General features: G+C 40.7%; 2 protein-coding genes across 3 annotated transcripts in view; both read left to right on the forward strand.

The window, feature by feature from the left end:
• The window catches only part of LOC117518564 (BEN domain-containing protein 5-like), a 41,249-nt gene that overhangs the window by 9,638 nt on the left and 11,765 nt on the right, over positions 1-19,846 (forward strand). For both annotated transcript variants that reach the window (XM_034179725.1, XM_034179726.1), the window contains exon 4: positions 11,692-11,840. In XM_034179725.1, coding sequence (XP_034035616.1) covers positions 11,692-11,840 — 149 coding nt within the window. The remainder of the gene's footprint in view (positions 1-11,691; positions 11,841-19,846) is intronic.
• Positions 1-19,846, forward strand: part of LOC117518082 (BEN domain-containing protein 5-like) — a 40,528-nt gene that overhangs the window by 9,555 nt on the left and 11,127 nt on the right. The window contains exon 4 of the mRNA XM_034179146.1: positions 11,692-11,840. Coding sequence (XP_034035037.1) covers positions 11,692-11,840 — 149 coding nt within the window. The remainder of the gene's footprint in view (positions 1-11,691; positions 11,841-19,846) is intronic.

Consider the following 19,846-nt stretch of genomic DNA (forward strand, 5'->3'; position numbering starts at 1 on the left):
TGAACAGTGCTGTCAGACTCATGCTTTACTTGACATAAAGCTAATTTTCAGCTGCATTTAGAATGAAATCCGGAGAAAAATCAACTAATTTCACTGTTGTTCCTGGGGCAGCAGAATTGTTTTTCTGATACTGTTTTAGGATAAAAGAACCCATTCCTCTAGCACGTTTCTCCTCACTCCTGTCTGTGTGGTGTTGGAGTGAACAGACACACACAGCGCTCTGTCTCACTCTCTGAGCTGCACTCGGTCTCAAATTTCAGTGCAAAGTTGAACAAAGAGGAAAAAAAACTGATTAAAGCAGGGGTGGGCATCGAGGGCCGAGACACTGCAGGTTTTCCGTGCAACCAGTCACCTCAGCAGGTGGGTTGGTGATGAGCTTCTGCTCTGAACATAAACACCTGGTTGTCAATGAAATCACCTGCTGAGACACATGATCATTAATGAAATCACCTGCTGAGGTGATTGGTTGCACAGAAAACCTGCAGTGTCTCTGCCCTTTATGGCACATGATTGCCCACCCCTGGATTAAAGGAATAAATCCTCCAGTGTCTGTAACTGCATGTTCCATGTTGGAGGCGGGGTTTAAACTGACTGCTGCTCCATGGAAGGGTGGGGGAGCGAGGGTTAATGTTATGTTCATCCAACTTTAATATGTTTTGAACCTTTTAAACATTATTTATGACCTATGCGTAACATCAAATGACATGAAAAATTACGAAATTGGACATTTGCATTATATTGAACTTAAATTGCCATAAGTTAAGGCTCTTAGTGCAGCGTCTTTAGATGGTATGAGTGTAACAGCACAGGCATTTTGAACTGAAGTGGGATTTCGGCTTTGTCCACATGGTAAAGCCATGATAACATTTTACTGACTGACATCATCAAAAACAACTATAAATGGTCATGGCTAGAGGAAAAGGGTGAGCTCTGAGATTATTTCTCTGAGTACATGAGGAAACTGAATGCATCTGGTGTCGCAACCATTTGAAGCACGCTTCACATGGAAAACAGTTCTTCGGTCACCACGAGGCAACGGTGAAACAGTTTCTCAAAACTCAGTGCACTCAACGCAACAACTTCCAGCAATGTTTCTCGTTTCTCACCACAAAGGCTATCAATGCAACGGTCAGTTCCTTTTTTGTTTTTTTTTGTTTTTTTATAAAAAGATTCTTGAAAAAATCTTATTTCCTGAATTTCTTCTGTTCATGACGTGGTGGTTGTCCTGTGGATGCTAGGTTTTTGCTGAAGGAGGTATCATTTGTTTTAAAATGGATTATTTCACCTCATATCATCAAGAATCTAATTGTTTTAAATCTACACAGCTATGAATGACAGATTTAATCTACTATTCAGTATCAATTCAAATAAGTTAATATTGTTCAATCAGTTTACCATGCATTGCTGTGTAGTTTTAAATTTTGCATAATTGTGTCCTTGCTGTGGCTGGATTTCTGTGTCATGAATGGAAAGTTGTTGTAATGGAAAACAGAAGAATTTTTTTTTTGTCCTGCTACCACAACTCTCACTCTGTGTAATTATGTAAAATAAGGACTTTTTGCTCTATTCATTCTTAAAATTTTGGTAAAAATGCACCATTTGGTACCTCATTTTCAAAAAACTTTCCCTGGATGACCTCCTACACCCTCCCTAGCATTGGCACTCGCAGTCCGACAGCTTCAATTTTTTTTATTTTTTTTTATTATATACCTCACTCTACTTACATTTGTTCCTCTGATCCACCTTGTTATTTCACACTGCCATTTTGATTGCAAAACGTAGTCTGCAGTGTTAGAGTTCTGCAATGTTCTGCGTCTGTGGTAACGTTCCCATTTGAGTTGCTTTTCCTTACATACTGAGTCACTATCCGGTTGTTAAGCTCTGACGTAACGCATCACGTGATACATCTGTTTCTGGGTCCAAAGACCTGCAAGTTTACAATTAAAGTTACGTCTGTATGATCCTTTTAAGGATCTACAGTTTAAGTTTAGTTTATGTTTACAGTGTGCGCAAACCTCCCTTCCTCCCTTCTCCGCCTCTGTTAACCGCATTCATCTGTTGCTAAGGTAAGAACACTTAATAAAACTTTTTTCTTTTACTTTATATATTTTATTATGCACAGGTAAAATATACATGTCTGTTGGGGATGTTTTACAAGGCTGGATCGGATTAAAATTATTTCAGTTATTTTCAATGGGGGAAATTTGTTTGAAATATCAGCAGATTGGCTTACGAGCTTGGTCACGGAACAATTCAACTTGTAAATCAAGGTTCCAGTGTACTACTAAAATGTAATTTTTTATGCTTTTCATCACGTTAATAAGAGACTGCATCCATGAGACCCTGAAAACTTGCTAAAACAAATATTACCAAAGATCTCTGTCTACTACATTTAACCTGTGTGGAATTTAATAAACTCAAACCAAATTTCAGACACCTTATATGTATTACTCTGGAACAAAGAGGACAGAGTTGTAAAGTACAATAAACAGGACGTTAAAGTGCAAACTTTACTTTCCCCCCCGAACGACAGCGCACAGCAACTCCCTTGAAAATAACGGAGAAATGACCTGAGCTTCTGGCATTTTTACATAAAACAAATGCAATAACATCATCTAAAAACCCAGTTAATATATTCAGGAGAGTCTTGGGCACAATATACAAAGAGTTTTATGTTGCGTTGTTAATGCTGTTGTCTGTGTGCAACGGTTTAAGTGCAGCCTGATCAGAGCGTCTCAGTGCAGTTCTCAGTGTTAATGACAGCGCACCGTTTTTGTTTGGACCCAGAAGTTGAAAGTCAAATGATGCGTTACATCACACTTAACAACCAGATACTGGTCCTTCAAGAAGCCTCAGAATTCCCCATTTTGACCTCCAAAGGGGTGATCTTTATCATTGTTCCATGAATCCTCCCTTCTACTTGCAGCCTCCCCTGGTGGTGAGTTGACAGATTCAAACCTTTGTCTGCAGTCAAGATGGTATCCAGCATCTGCTGCATGTAGATCAATAAGTGCCGTATCAGTATGATGCTGAATGTGTTTTGCCACATCACTATATCTCTTTGCACAAATATGAACTGCTTTGTCTCTTGAAAGAGGTTTGCAGCTCTTCACCTGGAAGAGGGCTTCTTGTCTGTCTCAATATTACATCCTTCCCCACGGTAAAGTCACTGCATACAGAAATTGAAAACTTCAGCAGAGGCTTCTAACAATGAATACCTGGTGATTTTCTGAGGGATAGTTGAATCACTTGATACGGTGACACTTGGGATGTTCAGCCTGAGTCTTTGAGGTGTGAGCTAATTGATTGTTCTTGTCTGATGCTTCTTGAAGGTCAAAGTGTTTTTCATCTTGCTTCACAGGATGATGTTCATTATGTAGACAGATCCTGCACCACTCAATCAATTCCTTCTTCGAATGGCAGTTGAATTTCCAACCGATTAGGCTCCTTGACTGTCAGCCCTGTAAGACATTGAAAACACTCACTTTAATATCCAATTGTGACCCCTATGTTAACGTGCCGCATAATTGACATCAAAATACCATGTCTTGTCTTTATAAGAGACACATGCAAAGGGACTTTGACTGGTTATGACTTTAAATTTGAAAGAATTATTTTCCTTCGCAAAAGTGCAGTTATGTGATTTTAAAAGGATCTCAAATTTGTTGCAATTTCATACAGCATTTATGAGTTCAGTAAATTTCTGTTTCTGATATGGTTTGCCCATGTCCTTCTACCTTAATGAACATTAAAACAGGCATGTTAGAGCTTTTGAAGATTCAAAGAAAATTAATACACATCAAACAAGAAGGGGTTATATCGAGAGCTGCCTCTTGTTGAGTTCCTTCCAGACTACAAGAAACGGCAAAGAAAATAATTTAAACAACAAAATGTTCACCAAAATTCCAGCTTCTGGCTTCAAGGAAATATGAGGAATTTGTCATGAAACTTTAGTTTTAGGGAAGTGGTGGCCAAAGGGATAGATAAGTGACCAGCAGGTCAAAAGTTCAATGACATATCGAGACAGGAAAATCACTTAGCTGCCTATGAGCAAGTTCCTTAATCCTGAAGTTGCTCCTTTAGTGGAGGTGAGTGCCTTGCATGATCCACATTTTTTCACTTCCGATCCAATCTCGATACCTGAATTTGGACATCTGCCGATACCATTCCAATACCAGAGCTATGTTTGCTTTAATGTTGTTATCATTGTTGATTTTATGAGGATATTTTGTATCCTCAGTTATACATCTTCAAAATGAAGAGGTATAGAGGAGGATTTTCTTTAAAAGAAGACCTGAAAGTTCATCTACAATTTACTAGCAGGTACATCTAAGATGCAAGCCTAGATTTGATGTTTTGGTGAAAGAATTAAGTACTTTTATTTATTGTTGGGTCAGTGGCTGATGTTTCATCTCTTGAACACCAGATGGCACACCCGCCCTAAGTACATGTACCATTTTCAGGATGGAGAGCATTTCCGCATTTCCAAAATGCAACATGAAACCATAAAAAAAAAAAAAAAAAAAAAAAAAAATTAAGTTATTTAATTTATTCATAATTGGAGTCAGTCTGGGTAAATCATCGCACCTTTCCTGCGGGCTATTTTAGACTTTCTGGTCCCGGCGTTAAAACCCTCGTGCTCTTTAATGTAGCGCATTTTCAAATGTTTGATTCAGTTCACTGTATTGTAGGTTATGACGGAGCTTCCGCTTCTCGGTATAACGGCTTTGCAAACATTGCACATTGCTATCTTGCTTTGCGCTGTTTCAGCAGACATGTCAGTGACAGTATTCCTCAATGCTCACCTGCTACTGCTGCAAACTGGGACCTCGTGAACAGAGGTGTCATGCTTCCGTTCAGAAACTCCTCCTCCCCCCAACTCCACAGCCAGCAAGCAGAGCAGCTCACTGCGCTTATGGAGATGTTTCAGCACAAACACAGACGGCTCCTGGATCAGAAAACTCTGCAGGTTGTATTGGAAATTTCCGATCCATGAATTCCATTTGTATCGGAAGCCGATACTGATATTGGATCGGATCAGCCCCATCCCTAATCTGAGGCTTATGTCTTCTTGCATGCATGAGTGTGTGTAAATGTCACGCATCATTGTAAAACACTTGGAGCATCTGCTTCAGATGGTAAATGCAATATAGATACAGTGGGGAAAATAAGTATTTGACCCCCTGTCAGTTTTGCAGGTTTTCCCACCTACAAAGAATGGAGAGGTCTGTAATTTTTATCGTAGGTACACTTCAACTGTGAGAGACAGAATCTAAAAAAAAAATCCAGAAAATCACATTGTATGATTTTTAAATAATTAATTTGCATTTTATTGCATAAAATAAGTATTTGACCCCTACCAACCAGCAGGAATTCTGTCTCTCACAGACCTGTTAATTTTTCTTTAAGAAGCCCCTCTTATTCTGCACTCTTTATCTGTATTAATTGCACCTGTTTGAACCTGTTACCTGTATAAAAGACACCTGTTCACACACCCAATCAATCACACTCCAACCTGTCAACCATAGCCAAGTCCAAAGAGCTGTCTAAGGATACCAGGGACAAAACTGTAGACCTGCACAAGGCTGAGATGGACAACAGGCAAGGAGCTTGGTAGAAGACAACAACTGTTATGATTATTTATTAGAAAGGGGAAGAAACACATGACTGTCAATCTCCCTCGGTTTGAGATTCCATGCAAGATCTCACTTTGTGGGGTAAGGATGATTCTGAGAAAGCTCAGAACTACACAGGAGGACCTGGTTAATGACCTGAAGAGAGCTGGGACCACAGTCACAAAGATTACATTAACGCATGATGCTGTCATGGTTTAAAATCCTGCAGGGCAGCAAGGTCCCCCTGCTCAAGCCAGCACATGTCCAGGCCCATTTGAAGTTCACCAGTGACCATCTGGATAATCCAGAGGAGGCATGAGAGAAGGTCATGTGGTCAGATGAGACCAAAATAGAGCTTTTTGGAATCAGCTCCACTTACCATGTTTAGAGGATGAGAATAACCCCAAGAAAATCATCCTAACCGTGAAGCATAGGGGTGGAAACATCATACTCTGGGGGTGCTCTTCTGCAAAGGGGACAGGACGACTGCACCGTATTGAAGGGAGGATGGATGGGGTCATGTATTGTGAGATTTTGGCAAACATCCTCCTTCCTTGGGTAAGAGCATTGAAGATGAGTCATGGCTGGGTCTTCCAGCATGACAATGACCCCAAACACACAACCATGGCAACTAAGGAGGGGCTCCGTAAGAAGCATTTCAAGGTTCTGGAGTGGCCTGGCCAGTCTCCAGACCTGAACTCAATAGAAAATCTTTGGAGGGAGCTGAAACTCCAAACCTGAAAGATTTGGAGAAGATCTGTATGTGTGAAAACTTGGTCAAGAACTACAGGAAATGTCTGACCTCTGGAATGGCAGGCAAATGTTTCTGTACCAATTGTTAAGCTCTGTTTTTCTAGGGGATCAAATACTTATTTTATGCAGTAAAATGCAAATTAATTATTTAAAAATCATACAATGTGAATTTCTGGATTTTTTTTTTTTTTTTTTAGATTCTGTCTCTCACAGTTGAAGTGTACCTACGATAAAAATGACAGATCTCTCCATTCTTTGTAGGTGGGAAAACCTGCAAAACTGACGGGGTCAAATACTTATTTTCCCCATTGTATATTTACATTAAGACAAGTGAATTTTTTTTACAATTTCAGCACTTTCACTATAATAAGCACAGATGGGCAATTCTACAAGACCGGTGTGTGTTGCTGCTTTCATTGATCCTGCTGTAATCTAACCATTCCAGTGACTTAAAGGTAGTTCTCAATAAATTAGAATATCATTGACAGGTTAATTAATTTCAGTAATTCAGTTCAACAAGTGAAGTTCGTATATAGATTCTAGGGATGTGAATCGTACAACTCACGATTCAATTTGATTCCGATTCTTGGGGTGACAATTCTATTCAGAATCAATTTTTGATTCAAAGAGCTCTGAGAAATAGTTATATTACATAAAAAGTGTTTATGTTTAAGAAAATGCAGCTTTACAAGGTTAATCAAGTGATTCTAAAGATGTAAATTTACTTATCTGCTTTGCTCGTTCAGAGTTGGCTGGCAGTTTAGCGAAGTGCTGGTCAGTAGTCGGCAGAGACCGCTGCTCCCCTCTTTTAGCTCTGGATGATGGCGTAGCATGTGGGCTTGCGGATTTGAAGTGTTTCCGAAGTACTTGACTTTCATTTTGCAGATTTTGCACACTGCATAAGTTATGTCAATGTCCTTCTTACGCAGCAAATAATAAAATCCAACATGAGCCCAAACATTTGCCTTCAGCAAGACGGTGCTGGCTGAATTAGCTCTTTGTCTGCCATGCTAAGCTGCAGCTCACGAATGTTTGAAACACTCTGGACCCTCCCCTCGCGGGGACGCTGCAGTACGGAAGCCGTTGCCTGACAAACAGTACACTCAGCGAGTAAGCAAGAAAATGTTTTAAAAAATGCTTTTTAAAAATTGATTTCTTGGACATTTTGGATCAATTCAGAATCGTAATAAATAAGAATCATGATTCGGACGTGAATCAATTTTTTTTTTTTTTTTCTCCTGACACCCCTAATAGATTCATTACACACAGTGATATATTTCAAGTGTTCTTTTGATTTTGATGATTATGCTTACAGCTAATCCATCCATATTCTATACCCGTTTGCTCCAATTAAGGGTCATGGGGGCTGGAGCCTATCCCAGCAGTCATAGGGCGTGAAGCGAGGTACACCCTGGACAGGCCACCATTCTGTCACAGGGCCACATGTAGATAAACAAACACATTCACGCCCGTGTGCACATCTACGGTCAATTTAAAGTTTCCAGTTCACCTAACCTGCATGTCTTTGGATGTGGGAGGAAACCGGAGTACCTGGAGGACACCCAAACACAGGGAGAACAGGTAAACTCCACACAGAAAGGCCCCAGGTGGGAAGCGATCTCATGACCTTCTTGTTGTGAGGCAACAGTGCTAACCACTAAGCCACAATGCTGCCACTTACAGCTAATGAAACCTCAAAATTCAGTATCTCCAGAAAATTTTAATATTGCATAAGACCAAAAGAAGAATTTTTTTTTTTAATGCAGAACTGTTGGCCTACTGAAAAGTATGTGCATGTACTATACAGTATATGCACTCAATAGTTGGTCCTTCTGCATCCATTTCTGCATCAATGCAGTGTGGCATGGAGACAATCAGCCTGTGACACTGCTGAGGTGTTACAGAAGCCCAGGTTGCTTTGATAGCAACCTTCAGCTCATCAGCATTATTGGGTCTGGTGTCTCTCATCCTCTTCTTGACAATACAACATAGATTTTCTCTGGGGTTTAGGTCAGGTGAGTTTTTTTTGGCAAGTCAAGCACAGTGATGCCATGGGTCATCAACCAGATATTGGTACTTTTGGCAGTGTGGGCATTGGCCAGGTCCTGCTGGAAAATGATGGCAGCATCTCCAAAAAGCTTTTCAGCAGAGAGAATCAAGAAGTTAAATGGACTGCGTTTATATAGCGCTTTGCCATCTGCATCAGATGCTCAAAGCGCACACACTACTGCCTTACATTCCTCAAGTTCTCTACAATTTCCTGGTAGATGGCTGTGCTAAGTTTGGACTTGATAAAACACCGTGGACCAACACCAGCAGATGCTTGCCTCTCCAAATCATCACCCACTGTGGAAACTTCACACTGGACCTCAAGCAACTTGGATTCTGTGTCTCTCCACTCTTCCTCCAGGCTCTGGGACCTTGAATTTCAAATGAAATGCAAAATTTACTTTCATCTGAAAAGAGACTTTGGACCACTGAGCAACAGTCTAGATCTTTTTCTCCTTTGCCCAGGTAAGATGCTTCTGACATTGTCTCTGGTTCAGGAGTAGCTTGACACAAGGAATGTGACAGTTGTCGCCCATGTCCGGGATACGTCTGTGTGTGGTGGCTCCTGAAGCACTGTCTCCAGTCCAGCCAGTCCACTCCTTATGAATCTCCCTCAAATTCTTCAATGGCCTTTGCTTCACAGTCCTCTCAAGGCTGTGGTTATCCCTGTTGCTTGTGCACCTTTTCCACCACACTTTTCCCTTCCACTCAGTTTTACACAATATGGTTGAATACAGCCAGCTTGTTCATAAGGGCAATTTGGGCAATGCACTCCCAAACGAGAAAAGGAGGGATTTATTTTTTCCTGACTGAGTCTGCCCATCACAGTGGTTATGAGTGTTCCAGATCATTTGATCTGCCTCTGTCATTGTCCAGTCAAAACAGCATAACATAGCCAAAGAAGATGCACAGGTGTTTATTCCACAGGCAGGGGTCACCCAGAATATTTCATGCCATCAATGGGCTTGTTCCTGCAGCAGAGTCCATTCCAAACACAGACTGCCTCAGTGTGCTGCATCAACATCAGGCATGGCATCTCGCAGTCAGTCTGGCACCCTGCGGTCTGTAGCTGTCAATCCTGCAGTCCTATGCGACGTTATCCGCACCTCGGACAGAGAGGAAAAAAACAGAATCAGTCGGCTGGAATAACTACTGTTAAGGTATAATTCATCAGCATTAAATCAAAAGGAAAGCAGAGAAAATACCAACCTGGTGATTGCCAGCCGCTAGCCCTAAGGTTCACTAACAGATCCAGAATTTAGATAAAGGCCGAGACCCATTCAGTTGCTAATAAAATGAATTTAAAAGGAAAGCATAGGTCCATATTATGCCAGTATGCTAGCCATACGAGAGGGAGAATAAATGCGTCTTAAATCTGGACTTGAAAGTCTCTACAGAATCTGACTGTTTTATTGCTGTAGGGAGATCATTCTACAAAGCAGGTGCACGATAAGAGAAAGCTCTATGACCTACAGACTATTCACTCTAGGGACACAAAGTAGTCCTGTGCCCTGAGAACACACAGCCCGGGCCAGTATGTAGCTTCTTAGCATTGACCTCAATATTGAATTTTTCCCAATATTCAATTGTTTTTGAGATACTGAATTTTTGGTTTTCATTATCTGTAAGCTATAATCATCAAAATTAAAAGCAGTCAACATTTGAAATATATCACTGTGTGTGTAATGAGTTTCACATTTTGAATTGAATTGGTGAAATAAATTAACTTTTCAATGACATTCTAATGTTGTGGTCACTAAGCACCAAGTGATTGGGACTAAATCCTGTTCAGATTTTGTCTTGCAAATACCTTTCTTCGCAGAGAGAACAGTGTAATACCACTGTAGTTGTTGCAGTGCTGGTGATTCGTCTTAGTTTTCCAGCCTGGGACAGTAGGTCCTTTCTTCCAGTTTGTAGAGGTGATAATTGTCTCCCAAAATGAATTGGAGATTATTTGGAATGCCCGAACAGTATGTCCAGGAACTGGAGATACAGTACTGGAACTGAGGAGCTCAGTTCCAGTACTTCATATCTTTAGAGCGTTCCTTTACCTTCACTGTTTTACTTACATTTGGTCATTTTCTGTTGACTTAAAACATCAGCCACCAAAACCCTCATGCTGGAGATGTCCAACATCCCACCTGGAGTCTTACACAACTGTTCAAAGTAGCCAGCCAAGTGTGACACTACAGCAGAGGCATTTGTCAGGATTGAGCAGTCACTCGATTTGACTGCGATGGGGTGGCACGTAGGTTTGGATGGTGGAAGTTAACTGTTCTGATGCCTCTGTAAGCAGGCCAAGAGCCGCTATGCCACAGATGGTGAGTCACCTGGGCAAATTCCTCTCAAATTCACCTCCTTGCCTACCTCTCAGGGCCATCGCAGCCTGCTTTATCAGTATCCTGTACAGCCTGGAATTTCCATCAAACTGTGCAAGACAATGACTCTGGATGATATTCAGAGTGCCCTCAGATGTGAAGCACCTCTTCTTGTAAGCATTAGTGACTCCAGTGCAATCCTCAGCAACTTTCAGGATGTGATCATGGAAGAACTCCTACATTCCATTCCAGAGTAATTAGTTGAAACAGTTACACAGAAAAATACAATTTAGGGCAATAAAAATTAGGATAATAATAATAATAATATAATCTGGCTCAAATAAATGAAGTGTCAGATCCTACACAGAAATCCCTCTGTCAGAATATGACAAAAAATGGACTGCCACTGTAATGATAAATGATGAACTTGTAGCAGTTTATATACGCTTGCTGTGCCAGATGTAAGCAGGTTAAATTAATCCTGCCTGTGAATTTCTATAGAGACCCCTGACCACAAGCAATCTAATGGAAAGGCTGTAGATTAGAACACCCTGTGATGGCTTAGGACAGCAGATGGAGTGTACTGACCAATATTAAAATTCATGTAATACAGCTGAGCTTTGTATGGTTAGCCAGCAAGCTAACACCTTCCTTAGTTACTGGGCAAAAATGATGTCTTGAAGCACACAAAGCCTTGCTGTAAAATGGGAAAACAAACAAGCAACTCTTTCAAGTTACAGTCCAAGAAACTCCTGGACAAGTTGTAGCCGATGCTGCAGGGATTAGCACACAACTGGCTATGTGACATCAAGTGCATTTATTGGCTGTTTTTGAGTATTGTCAGTATTTTGGAATTTGATTAGAAATGGTAAACTCTTTGACATTGTTTGTTTGATTCACACATGTACTCCTAATTTGTGTGCCTTCATGAAATACCTGGTTTATATGGTCTGTAGAGCCTATGCATGACAACGGTACTCAAACAATCAAGGCTGAAGTGGTTGAGCCCATTGCTGAAGCCCAGGAGATGTGCAGAGAAGAAGCAAACACCAGTTCCAGCTACTCTCCTTCACCCAGAACAGTATACACCTGCAACGATGGGAAGGTCAGTCTCTGCAGTCTGCCAGTCACTTACTAAGCTTGCTCTTCTCAGTCTTCTTTGGTTTGATCTGTGATTGGCACTTTGTCAGGTGCTTGGTTATCTTGTAGAGCCTTTTACACACCCCTCTATCAGCTATCATAACTACCATGTTATCATATTTGTCATGGCTCCAGTCATTTTTCACATTTTTTCTGCTTTGATATTTACTCTTAAAAACAAACTTGATCATCCGTTTTAAAGAAGAGACTAGCGCAGTAGTAATTTTCAAAGGCTGCTGTGAACAAGCTATTAGTTTCCTGTACTTATAAATCTATCTCAATGACCTCATGAACCATTCATTTCTATCATCTGCACCTTTAGCTCTCTATCGGGGGGGCACATAGGTTTTCTTTTTTTTTTTTAATGGAGTGTTGTACATTCTCTAAACACCCATGGAGTTGGAAATGTGCTGTTGTAGTTGATCAATCTTTTGACCCTTGTTGCCTTACCCTAGCAGGTAAACAAGGTTGAGAAGATTATTATTGCTCCTGTAAGCCCAGCCAGCATCATCAGTGTTTATTAGCCTGTTAGGGTTCTTTGCACTCTGCACCGCTGTAACTCAACTAGCGTCCTGTCTCTGATGACAGGGGGGAATTGGTACTACAAGCTCTGGGGCCTGTAGCCACTTCAACCGTGAAGAACACTTGCAAATTAGAACTCTCCTACATCAGGGACCCCATATTAATTATTTGCACGAGAGGAATTTAAAGTGACTGACAGGTTAGTTCTAGTGAGAGAAGAAAATGGTAGAAATAGAAGAGACCTATAGAGAGAGAGAGAAGGCGATGAATGGTGGCAACAGGGAGGCGGATGAAAACATTCTTGTCTAAGTTGAGAGCAGTAAAAAGCTTGTCTGCTGGCCAGGGCCCTAAAGCACATTAGGTGCACTGGGAAAAGCCTTTCGGATCCTATCCTAAATACTTTACAGTGATAAGATTTGGAAGAGTGAACAGTCACATATGGCCCCTGTTGCATTAGTTCACCTAGAAGACCAGGGAAATCGGCTTGGAGTGTTTTGGGGCAGGCTGCCTATGCAATGTGCAGGGCATCTTTTGAGAGGTGCAGGGTGAGCTGATAGTGAAAGTAATCCTATCCTGAACATATTTATTTCTTGGATGAGAAAGTAGTCTTGTTTGAGATTTGTAATATGGCCTGAGTGGGGAGTTGCTAACATACTGTATGTTCTGCCATTTTAAACTGGGGCCGCTCTAAATTATGATGTTTATATATATATATATATATATATTGATTAGGGGTGTCACAGTACAGACAAATCATGCTTGGTTCACACTGCAATTTAGACAGTGTGGTTCAGTATGAGTTTGGTTTTTGAAAGTTTTTCAAATCTTTATACATTAGCTGTAATCTGTGAGTAGCAGATAGTTGCTGTCAGCTATTTTAGCACTGAGAGACAAAGTGTAAATGTAAACTGTTTTTTATTCAATGGTTATGAATAGCATTACATCCAGTCATTTGCTTTGGTATGCATTTACTATGCTGCTCATTAAGTATTTTGCTTTTTTTTGTTTGTTTGTTTTTGTTTTTATGTTGCTTGACTTGTTGAGCCAGACCGCCTTCAGTATTTTGTCCATTTTAAGTTTCTTTGATTTTGCAAATGACACCATCTCATAAAACCTCACTGTGTTGTGGTCAAAACCACAGGAGCTCAAGGATGAGACCCCGGGATGCAGCTAGGCAGACACAGAAGGGTTGGGTGCAAAAATCAGTGTTTTATTCCTCCAGAGTGACAATGAAAATACAAAGTGACAAAACCCTCTCGAGTGCCAAGATCCAAAAATGCTAAACAGACAAGGTAACAAAGCAACATGGTGGATAAACACTGTAACCGACAAAGTAACAAACTAACATTTTCCCTATTGACATTTCAAATCACACAAAACTTCGAAGAGGTCGCCGCGCTGTGAGATTTCAGTAACATTGAGAACTGCATTGAGACGCTCTGATTGGGATGACTTGAACCACTGCACATGGACAACCCCATTAACATTGCAACATAAAACTATTTTTATATTGTGCCTAAAACTGTCATGAATATATTCTCTGGGTTTATAGACATTGTTATTGCGTGTGTTTTATGTAAACATGGGAAAATCACAGGCTGTCTCGCCGTTATTTTCAATGGGAGCTGCTGTGAGCTACGCTCGCTTCCTGATCATGTCATTCTGGGGGAAAGTGAAGTTTACTCTTTAACGTCTTGATTATTGTTCTTTACAACACTGTTTGTCCTCTTTGTTCCAGACTAATATATGTAATATGTCCAAAATTCAGTTTGCGTTTATTAAATTCCACGCAGATTAAATGTAGCAGACACGGATTATTTGTTATAATTGTTTTAGCAAGTTTTCAGGGTCTCATGCATGCAGTTTCTTATTAATGTGACGAAAAGCATAAAAAAATTACATTTTTGTAGTATAATATTTGTTTACAATTGTCATGTGGATTCTCTATATGTTGTTTGATTGCAGCGACTCTGGCGCGCAAGGGATTATGGGATACGTCAGTAGGGCAAATGGTGGAAAGACAAATCAATAACAAAACATACAGCGGGGTAAGAACACTTGCAGATGATGACAAATGGTGGCAATGAGGGAACAGGTAGTGAGGTAAACGACTGGCAGCAAGAGTACCGATTGGTGTGACTTAAATACCAAAACTGAACTAATGAGTGACAGGTGAGATCAATCAGGGGAGAGACCAACAACATGTGGGGCCACAAAGTGGCTAAACACACATCATAGAAAATAAAACCATGATCACACAATTCACAATGAAAAACACACAGACAAATGGAGTGGAAAATAAAACCTGATCATAAATCAATACACCGACAAATATAATGCAACACACACAGAAACTAATGTGGAACAATATCTAACAGAAAAACCTAACCAAGGCAGACATTAAGATCAATAAACATGTGGAACATAAACTGGACACAGTGTAAACACAAGGGGCAAAATAACGACAAGATCACAGGGCGTACATAAATGAGACCAAACACCAGGGAGAACATAACCCAGATCATGAGGGCAGGGCCCTAGCACACAGAGAATCTGACAGGTGCCCTGCAAAACTGTCAGGAGTGAACATGGCAACTTTATGTGGCATTGTAATGTAAAATGATACCGGGTGGGAACACTCATTTGCAGACAACACCAGGAACACACACAACATCCACACATACCCACAGTATGTCAGGCTGAGGGACACTACGTCTGACACTGTGATCAGCAGCACTGGAGCACCCCCGGGCACGGTGCTAGTCCCTCTTCTCTTCACCCTGTACACTTTTGACTTCTGCTACAACTCTGAGCTGTGTTATATCCAGGAGTTTGCAGATGACACAGTCATTGATGGATGCATCAGGGATGACAGAGAGGAGGTGTACAGGAGCCCAGTGAAGGACTTTGCTGCTCGGTGCCACACAAACCATCTACAGCTCAATACCTCAAAGACGAAGGAGCTGGTCATTGACTTTGGGAAGTCCAGACCAAGACCGTGACCAGTTCTGAACAAGGTAGCTGAGGTGGAGGCTGTGGATTCCTACAGGTACCTTGAGCTTTGGCTGTACAGCAGACTGGACTAGACAACCCACACAACCACCTGTACAGGAAGGGACAGAGCAGCCTGCACTTTCTGAGGAGGCTGTGGTCATTTAACATCTGCAGGAAACTCCTGTGGATGTTCTTCAAATCCATAGTAGCCAGTGTCCTCTTTTACACCATGGGGGGAGGCAGCACATCCAAGAAGGACACATTCAGGCTGGACAAACTGATCAGGCAGCTGGCTCCGTGGTTGACATGAGGGTAGACTCTGGTGACTGTGGCAGAGAAGCGAACACTGGACAAACTACTGGGCATTATGGATGATGACACTCACCCTGTGCACAGTCATCAGCCACTAGAGGAGCCTCTTCAGCCACAGATGGCTCCTTCCCAAGTGCAGGACCAACACACTGAAAATCTTCTTTGTCCATCAGGCCATCAGACTGTACAACCCCTCACTCAGGGGAAGGAGGAGTAACAGGAAGACAAAGGATGGGAAGAAGAGGAACAGTAGTAACGATCAGTATGTTTGGTATTTATATTTGCAAATAGTTTTTTTTGTTTTGTTTTGTTTTGTTTTTTTGTTTTTTTTTTACTTTTACTTTTGATGTTCTGTGTGCTGCTGTACAATGCTGTTGAAACCTCAATTTCCCTGAGGGAGTCTTCCCAAGGGATTAATAAAATTCTGTCTAATCTCTCTAATCATCTAAAATCATCATTTATCTAAAGTGATTGGAATTAATGATCACGGGTGTTTAAATAAAACAGTGGGTCAAGCTGAATGTGATAACAATGTGGAGTTGGGAGTGGAAACACTGTTGGTTTCGGTTTGAAGTGACTGCTGACTGAGATAAGGGATGAGGGTGCTGACCCCAAGACGTGAATCTGCTGCAAATCGCGAATTATCCACAAACCATTAATAGTTATGCTGCAAACTGTGAATATCCGCGAACGGAAAATAATTTTGCTGCAAACCGTTAAAATATCCCACAAAACGTGAACACAGGTTTCGCAAAATGTAAATTGCAAAATGTGAATATCATTCATGATATATATTTTCATTCAGTTTAAGTAGTTTACAGATGTCAGTTTACAAATTAGTTACTTCAGGAAATCTTGCACGCAAACCCTATCTCTGCAAATTGTATTTTATTTATTTATTTTTTTGTGTGGGGGGGGTCACTACACCCGGTGAGGTGGGGAGGCAAGCCCCGAGCGGGCTCTCACTTCTGGTGTCAAGCGTCCGGCCTATGCTAGGCGTGACCCGCTCCAGAGACAGTGGCAGGTGGAGAGTCTGACTGGGGTGGTACACCTGTCAAACGTAACGTGGGCAAGTCGAGGGGTGGAGCGAAGCCTGTCGTGCAATGGAAGTGAGGGACGTGCAGTCATAATTCCACAGACGGTAGCTTCACACCATTGGCTCCTCAGCCAAGCGCATGTGAAACACTAAACGTGGAAATTCACGTTTTGCAAGATGTGCGTTCAAGTTTCGGGAGATGTTTTTTCAGTATTGACGTCTTGCCATTCACAGTATGCAGATAATTCATGATTTGCATCTGATTTATGTTTTGGGGTTAACAGGATTAAATCGATCCTGGCACATAGCCTGGTCTGGAGCAGGCAAGCTCCACAAAATAAATCTCCATGATGTCTTATGCCATAACATTTTACACTTTCCCGCTTTTGTGCAACAGGATCACAAATAAATTGAGCCAGGATAATCATGATGTCCTGGCTTAATCCCTTATCCTACTTTGGTGCAATGGAACCCTGGACTCAAAAAAAAAAAAAATTGTTTGTTTGAGGTGCTCTTTGGATGGGATACTTTATACAAACAACCAAAAACAAACTCCAATGCACTCCCATACCAAAAAAGTAAAAAAAAAACAAAAAAAAAAAAAAAAAACTTTTTTTTTTAAGTCATCATGAACTTCAAGCAGTTTGGCGTCACACATTATTTTGACTCACTGATGAAGGTGTGACAAACATCAGTTTTTCTTTTAAAAGTTCCAGATGACTTAGTCATAATACTAGACTAAACTTTATATATTTATTTGGTTATTTTGTTTGCATTTGTGTGGGTGGGGGGGGTGATTGTTTTATTGCTTTTATTGCTCTAAGATAGTGGGACAGTCTCTGGATGGTCGGTATGAAGCCGCATATCACAACAACATGATGCGGTTAGCAAAGAACATCGCATCTGACCACAGCCGTGTCCTAAATTCTGAATATGTGCTCTTACCATCAGGGCGACACTACTGTGTGCCGCGCTATAATAAAGTCAGGCTTAAGAAATCATTTATACATCAGTCTATTAGTCTAAACTAAATAAGGAGCTTAGTTCATAGAGTCAGTGTGAAGGCAAATGGATGATTGCTTATTGTTGTTTTCTTTGTGTGATGTAATTGTTTTAATGTATGATGTCTATTGTCCTTGTGTTATACGGAGCTGCTGAATATGCAAAACAAATTTCAGCTCCATGATCTGACAATAAAGTTCATATCTATCTATCTATCTACAACAACTGTGCTAATCGTTCTCCTCTGAAATTTAATGTTCCAGTATTTTTTGCTCTGGTAAAACACATAAAACGGGGACGGTTAAGCCATGTGGCCAACAAAAAGAATTTTTTGCTAAAATCAGCCACATGCGACAACTACTTTCATTGAACTAATCAATGTATACAGCAGTAGCTTTATTTTATTTAATTTTAAGGTCCTAGCTTTTTTCATTTTATGACCAGTATTTTAACGAAGCACTTTTAAGTGGAATCGTTGCATGCAAATCAAGCCAACTTTTTGGTAACATATTTTAAAATTTGTTGTAACATTTAAAGGTAATTATATTCAAAATGATTATTCTTTTTTTGTGTATTTTTATCATGTTATTAATGGACATCTACAGTGCACACTCAAACAGGAACAAGCTCAGCAACATACCTAACACTTAATCCATATTTTTATGATATGTAATTTTCCAGTAATGGTAAGCCCCATTTGACTGTTTCAATATCAATCAATCAATCAATTTTATTTATATAGCACCAAATCACAACAAACAGTTGCCCCAAGGTGCTTTATATTGTAAGGCAAGGCCATACAGTAATTACATAAAAACCCCAACGGTCAAAACGACCCCCTGTGAGCAAGCACTTGGCGACAGTGGGAAGGAAAAACTCCCTTTTAACAGGAAGAAACCTCCAGCAGAACCAGGCTCAGGGAGGGGCAGTCTTCTGCTGGGACTGGTTGGGGCTGAGGGAGAGAACCAGGAAAAAGACATGCTGTGGAGGGGAGCAGAGGTCAGTCACTAATGATTAAATGCAGAGTGGTGCATACAGAGCAAAAAGAGAAAGAAACACTCAGTGCATCATGGGAATCCCCCAGCAGTCTAAGTCTATAGCAGCATAACTAAGGGATGGTTCAGGGTCACCTGATCCAGCCCTAACTATAAGCTTTAGCAAAAAGGAAAGTTTTAAGCCTAATCTTAAAAGTAGAGAGGGTGTCTGTGTCCCTGATCTGAATTGGGAGCTGGTTCCACAGGAGAGGAGCCTGAAAGCTGAAGGCTCTGCTTCCCATTCTACTCTTACAAACCCTAGGAACTATAAGTAAGCCTGCAGTCTGAGAGTGAAGCGCTCTATTGGGGTGATATGGTACTGTGAGGTCCCTAAGATAAGATGGGACCTGATTATTCAAAACCTTATAAGTAAGAAGAAGAATTTTAAATTCTATTCTAGAATTAACAGGAAGCCAATGAAGAGAGGCCAATATGGGTGAGATATGCTCTCTCCTTCTAGTCCCTGTTAGTACTCTAGCTGCAGCATTTTGAATTAACTAAAGGCTTTTCAGGGAACTTTTAGGACAACCTGATAATAATGAATTACAATAGTCCAGCCTAGAGGAAATAAATGCATGAATTAGTTTTTCAGCATCACTCTGAGAGAAGACCTTTCTAATTTTAGAGATATTGCGTAAATGCAAAAAAGCAGTCCTACATATTTGTTTAATATGCGCATTGAATGACATATCCTGATCAAAAATGACTCCAAGATTTCTCACAGTATTACTAGAGGTCAGGGTAATGCCATCCAGAGTAAGGATCTGGTTAGACACCATGTTTCTAAGATTTGTGGGGCCAAGTACAATAACTTCAGTTTTATCTGAGTTTAAAAGCAGGAAATTAGAGGTCATCCATGTCTTTATGTCTGTAAGACAATCCTGCAGTTTAGCTAATTGGTGTGTGCCCTCTGGCTTCATGGAAAGATAAAGCTGGGTATCATCTGCGTAACAATGAAAATTTAAGCAATACCGTCTAATAATACTGCCTAAGGGAAGCATGTATAAAGTGAATAAAATTGGTCCTAGCACAGAACCTTGTGGAACTCCATAATTAACCTTAGTCTGTGAA

The sequence above is a fragment of the Thalassophryne amazonica genome, chromosome 10 (assembly GCF_902500255.1).
Source record: "Thalassophryne amazonica chromosome 10, fThaAma1.1, whole genome shotgun sequence".
Lineage (NCBI taxonomy): Eukaryota > Metazoa > Chordata > Actinopteri > Batrachoidiformes > Batrachoididae > Thalassophryne > Thalassophryne amazonica.